At 31.6% G+C, this 6,218-nt stretch overlaps 1 protein-coding gene across 1 annotated transcript; it reads left to right on the top strand.

Annotated features, from left to right (window-relative positions):
* Positions 1-2,242: 2,242 nt before the first annotated feature.
* Positions 2,243-4,199, top strand: LOC106775040 (nodulin-26). Its single transcript, XM_014662068.2, has 5 exons — positions 2,243-2,575; positions 2,676-2,900; positions 3,320-3,517; positions 3,631-3,692; positions 3,778-4,199. Exons 1-5 carry the CDS (start codon positions 2,450-2,452, stop codon positions 3,989-3,991), a joined length of 825 nt encoding a protein of 274 aa, XP_014517554.1. The 5' UTR covers positions 2,243-2,449; the 3' UTR covers positions 3,992-4,199.
* Positions 4,200-6,218: the final 2,019 nt, after the last annotated feature.

The following is a 6,218-nucleotide window of genomic DNA, read 5'->3' as shown; positions in this document are numbered from 1 at the left end:
AATGTTATGTATGGTGGTATATAAATTAAAATTCAAGAGTATTGTAATTCTAAAGAAACAAAAAAAAAAAAATAAAAATTTCAAAGGTAATTTTTTTCAGTAAAACTAAAAACATATCTAATCTTTATAAGATTTTTTAAACACGTATAATTACAGAAAATAACAAATAAAACCAGGGGAGGGTTGGCACTTAGAAGGTAATTAAGGCTATCAAGGGTTTGAACATTCAATTTTGCCAGAATTTTAAAGATTAATCTTATTTATACCTCATTTCTATACAAAAATAGAAGAATGATCAGAATAAAAAAGATAAGTAATGCTATGAAAGAAATGGAAAGAAAATATAAAAGTTATTGTAAAATTTTGTTATATTTGCTCCTTTCATTGAAATCTGAAACACAAAAATCTCTTCAAATCTTGGAGTGATACGTTCAGACCAAACATTATACATATATATACTTAAAAGTATTCTGTATATATAAAAGATATATACGATATAAAATTTGTTTTAGAAAAGTTCCTTTTTCTAAAAGTTGTTTCACACTGCATGATTCACATTATATCTTTTACACTTCAAATCTATCTTTTATCCGTTATCGAAAGAATTTTCATTGGCACGTGCATTGCATGAAGTTCGGCCATCAAATTTGACGTATTCCTTTAACAACAACTATATTTAGAGTTGAATATATCACTTTGCCCACATCATGTGCAGATATTAAATGAATTAAGCATGACATTTACAAATTCTTTAGTTACCATAACATAATTCTGACCCATCATTTTCGTAGGGTCAAACTGTTACGTTTGCGAAAAAAGTATAAATAAAAAAAAAACGAAATAATTATATACAGTCCAACCAATTTAATTACGGATATAAAGGGGAAGGTTATTAATACGAAGGTATCTACACTAACCAATCCATTAACTACGGACGTATGTAGGGACGTATCTATTAATCGTTCCTATACTTCTTTACCAAGAGCATGCATACACTTATATTATACAATTTCGTTTAAAGCTGTAACAACGCGCATTTTTCATACATCTTTTCAGAAAAGCCGGTTCATTCATAAGTTAAAGTGGCCCTTTTTATGAGTATATCTTTAGAAAACCATATTTTTCATACGTATTCATTAATGTACGTCATAATGTCTATTTTAGTTTATTAATTTTAAAGTAAAGCTCACCTTTCACTTTCTTTTTTTAAACATTGTTCAATCTTTTAATTACGTGGACAGAAATAGAGAGATTTTATTTATTTTAAGAAAGGAGTTTTATGTAAAAAAGTAGCTTTTAAATTGATCACTATAAAGTTAACAGTTTTAATTCTACAATAATTCATTTTTGAGTGACCAATGTAACCCTAGACTCATTCAACGTTCTAATTCATGCATATTATATTTATTTTATTTTTTAGAATTAAAAAGTCGAGCCTTAATATGTCACGAGGAATTAAAATTACTTTTTTTAATCTTTAAAAGAATAATTTTCAAAGATATTATATAAACGTTAAAATTGAGGAAACTATATATTATTTACATTAGATATGTTAACGTGGCATGTAGTAAGTCACCTGGGAAGACTTTGATATTCTCTTGTTAAAATGCATTTTATTTTCTCTTATTTTCTGTTGACGTAGTATTTTGTCACTACGGTAACTTTTATGAGTGAAGTCAGCAGTTAAAGATTGCTATATTATATTTTATCATTAGAAAAAACTAATTTATCAGAAGAGACATTTTGAGAATAGCATGTGTAGGGCAACCGTGAAAAACAAAAGAAGGAAAATTAGAATTCCAATATACGGCGTCGTGATTGTACCAAAACTAAAGTTCTAATTGAACTAAAATTAGAGCTCTTCTGATTCACGTGATCTTATCCAGTTTTAACCAGGAATCAAAATTATTGAAAGGGTAGATAATTGGTTTGATTTGGTTTACAATTTTGCTTGCTGAGTCCTATTTCTGGTTTACACGGTCGACAAAACAGGAACACATAGACCCAAATAAATAAAAAAAAGGTTAAATCTCATCCAAAATTAATGGAAAGTGCCATAGCCATTGATGTCTCCGTCTGCATTTCCGGTGGGTAGTTGGAAAAGCTTTCAATGCTACTCAGAAGCCATTACTGTCATACTTTTTCATTAACATGCCCTACGTAAGATAATAAAATTACGATATACAATAAGGTAGAACAATATATTCGGTGAGAAATCAGAATTTTAAAAGACGTATGTACCGAGGAAATACATTAAAAGTGGTTGTTTTGGTCAAAGCTCTCGTGGAAAAAAATGGTATAAGTTCAGTGTTTGAATCCCAGGCTTTTTTGGTGCCCATAAATTGGAGTTGGCTGCTTCTCTTCTTCATCACTTTTTGGTCTATGAGGCAAAGCTAGTTTATCAGCAAGACACCCTTTTCGTTCTTTCTCTTAGCTTTATCCAAAGACCATGTCGATGGTGGCTGATAATTCCGCAAACAGTGGAAACCAGCAGGTGGTTCTAAATGTGAACGGCGAAACCCCCAAAAAGTGTGATCCCTCAACGAACCAAGACTGTGTTCCTCTCTTGCAGAAGGTGTTTATCCCTCCTAATCCTTTCTTTTCCATTCAACTTAGCACAAACAACCCATACGGACATTGATTATGATTTGGTTGTATGTGTTTAATAAGTACAGTTGGTAGCAGAGGTGGTGGGAACGTACTTTTTGATATTTGCAGGGTGTGCTTCGGTGGTGGTGAACCTTGACAAGGACAGAGTGATAACACAACCAGGGATTTCAATTGTTTGGGGACTCACTGTTATGGTTTTGGTTTACTCTGTTGGTCACATCTCTGGTGCTCATTTTAATCCTGCTGTAACCATTGCTCATGCTTCCACCAGAAGGTTTCCACTGAAGCAGGTCACACACTCTTTTCGCTTTGGTCAACTGAATTGTTTTATTTTCATTATATTCTGTGTATTGTATAGTGCAGACTATATCAATTTGGAATATTGATCGATTATTTAATTTTAAGTTTATGCAGTCAAATGGTGAAATAGGTTGAAACTGGTCTAAAAAAAATAACTGTCACTCGGATTAATTTCCCAGGAAAAAAAGATATTATGACCAAAATTTAAGAAAGACTTATAAATATGAAATAAACTGATAAAACAAACTAGGAATATTCAACGCTCTTCTGCCTTATTTATTGGAGACGACGACTTTCGGCAGAACAGTTTCATGGGCATTTATGGTTGGTTAACAACTAACCATACTTCATTCCCAAAGAAAAACACATATGATAGTCTCTGATTACTGAATTTTGTTCTGTGTTGTAGGTACCAGCTTATGTGATAGCTCAGGTGGTTGGATCCACACTTGCCAGCGGAACTCTGAGACTTATATTCAATGGCAAGAATGACCATTTCGCAGGAACACTCCCCGCTGGTTCTGACTTGCAATCTTTTGTGATCGAATTCATAATCACTTTTTATCTCATGTTTGTCATTTCTGGAGTTGCCACCGATAACAGAGCGGTAATCTATCCTGTTTTTCTTTTCTTTTTCCTTGTTTATTTAAATTGAATATTCTTGAGGCAACATTTCATAGGTTTTGTCGATTGAAATTAAGTTTATCTAAAATGGTGCAGATTGGTGAGTTGGCAGGGCTTGCAGTTGGATCGACGGTACTGCTAAATGTGATGTTTGCCGGGTATTGTATTAACTTATCTTCAAACCTAATTGATTTTAACACAGCCTTGGGAAAGATGGAAATGAGTTGTGATAATTATTAACAGGCCAATCACAGGGGCATCGATGAATCCAGCAAGAAGCTTAGGGCCAGCAATTGTGCACAATGAGTACAGAGGAATATGGATATATCTGGTGTCAACAACTCTTGGAGCTGTGGCTGGTGCATGGGCCTACAATTTCATCAGATACACTAACAAGCCAGTGCGTGAAATCACCCAGAGTGCCTCTTTCCTCAAAGGTGGTGGTCAAGCCGACTGATTCAACACCAAATGCAACCATCGATTAGGGTTAAAATGGGAGGAAGAATCACTGATTTAGTGCCAAATAATCCTGTAATATACCTAGAGGATATCAAAAACACAGATTCTCCTTGTCTATGCATCCATCAATAGTCATATGTTTTTGGATAAACTTTGCAAAATATGTTTTACGATAAACTAAAGTGAGAAGTCAACAAAATGTGGCACACAAGATCAGTGAAAAATAAGGGAAAAATTAATAAATGAATATTGGTCCAATTCTAACTAAATATCTTAAAGAGTATTGAACAAGATGAATTTGATGTTAAAGGATTTATTTCTAAGAATGTTACCAAGCTCATATATGCGTAATTGATGCTATGTATTGCATGTTTTCTTAAGAAGAATGTGAAGTATTTAATGGAAACATTGACTAAAAATTTTTTACCAGGAGTTGATGATAAAAGAAGAAATTGAACGATAAAGTGTTTATCTACAATCGGCAAGAATGGATAAAATCGAAGATTTTTTTTTTTTTTTATTTCAGAACCCGTGATAAACATATGCCTCTTTTTTGTTACTAGAAAAGGAAAAAAAATGAAAAACTGTCTTTAAAACTGAATTATTGTCCAGGCTAAATTAAAAACCAGACATATATCCAAATGCATAATACTCATCTAAAAAAACTAACAATTGGGATAACACTGTCACTGTAGGATTTACAGTCAGTTCTTTAGATTTTTTTTATAAGGTATTCATATTTGAACGTTGATAATATTTTTATCATTCTGTTTTAACTAATTTAAACTAATTGGTAAATGGTGATTATTTTACTGTAATAAGAAAATGCTTGTCTTCCTCTATTATACTTACTGGTTTAGTGAAATTAATAGTTATTATTTGTAACATTTTTACAGCCAAGGATGTTTACGTAAAAGGCACCAAATTAACGTACCTTTAAATTAAAACTTATAATTTTTAATTTAATAAATTTTATGGTATATTGTTTTATTATTTTGTTAATATAATACTTTTAAACTATGAATATAAAGCGCACTCATGTTACAAGTATTTAGCAGGTAATGATTAATTCTCAACATATTATTTCCATGAATATAAATTCAAAATATATGTATTTTATAATTATTCGTTTGTTTTAAATAAGTGGGTATACTAATTTATATATTATAATTAAATTTAACACATATTTAAGTTCTTAATTATTTAATTATGTGTGTGTATATATATTTAAGGTATGAGCGGAAGGTATGAATGAGGATTAGTTTTACTTTTTTTGTGGAGAGTAATAGTTTTAATGAAGATAAGGGCGGTGAAAATATAAAATTTTGGATGGCATATAGAGTAATTAGTATGGGCTGGGTTGTAGGAAAACTTAAATAAAAGTCATAAAAATAAATGTGAGAGGTCCACGTAGTAAATCAAGGGATTTTCCTTTCACTCTCTCAAAACAACCGAACTCTTTCATTCTCCATCAAATATTTGTTTTTTAACTCTTTTTTCCTTTTTTTTTAGAAGTCTCACGTCGACTAGAGATAAGGCCAATTTATAATATATAAGTGAGGTGCAAATCTCACTTTACAAGCCGGTTTTGTGAGATTGAGTTAGGCTTAAAACTCACTTTCTAATATAGTATCAGAGCCATGGTTCAAAACCTATCTCAGCAAGTTCTAAGTGAGGATTTTTGTTTCCACCCGTTGTCGGGCCACTATTGGACCACCCAATTTCTACTATCATGTACAAGATGTCTATACCCCAGCGTAAAGGGACTGTGTTGGAAGTCCCACGTCGACTAGAGATAAAACCAATTTATAATATATAAGTGAGATGCAAACCTCACCTTATAAGCCGATTTTGTGAGGTTGAGTTAGACTTAAAACTAGGGGTGGGCAAATCGAACTGAACTGTACTGCTAAAAACTAAACTGAATTATAAAACAGTTCAGACAAACTGAACTGAACTGTTTTTTGTTTTATCAAACTGAACTAAACTATACTGAATTGTACTAAATTACAGTACGAACTGAACTGAACTATTAACTGAATTGTAAACTACACTAACTGAACTATTAAGTGAACTGTAAACTGCACTAACTGAACTAAACTATTAACTGAATTGTAAAATTACACTAACTGAACTATTAACTAAATTGTAAACTACACTAATTTTAACTAAACTACAATATAAACTGAACTGAACTAGTAACTATACTAATTTTAAACTGAATT

The sequence above is a fragment of the Vigna radiata genome, chromosome 10, assembly GCF_000741045.1.
Source record: "Vigna radiata var. radiata cultivar VC1973A chromosome 10, Vradiata_ver6, whole genome shotgun sequence".
Classification (NCBI taxonomy): domain Eukaryota; kingdom Viridiplantae; phylum Streptophyta; class Magnoliopsida; order Fabales; family Fabaceae; genus Vigna; species Vigna radiata.
The sequence above is the reverse complement of the archived record's forward strand: the minus strand, read 5'-3'. Positions and strand labels throughout refer to the sequence as shown.

Coding starts and splice junctions, on each gene's coding strand:
- LOC106775040 (XM_014662068.2), top strand. CDS start 2,450: ATGTCGATGGTGGCTGATAATTCCGCAAACAGTGGAAACCAGCAGGTG. Junction 2,901..3,319: donor GAAGGTTTCCACTGAAGCAG/GTCACACACTCT, acceptor TCTGTGTTGTAG/GTACCAGCTTATGTGATAGC. Junction 3,518..3,630: donor TTGCCACCGATAACAGAGCG/GTAATCTATCCT, acceptor AAAATGGTGCAG/ATTGGTGAGTTGGCAGGGCT.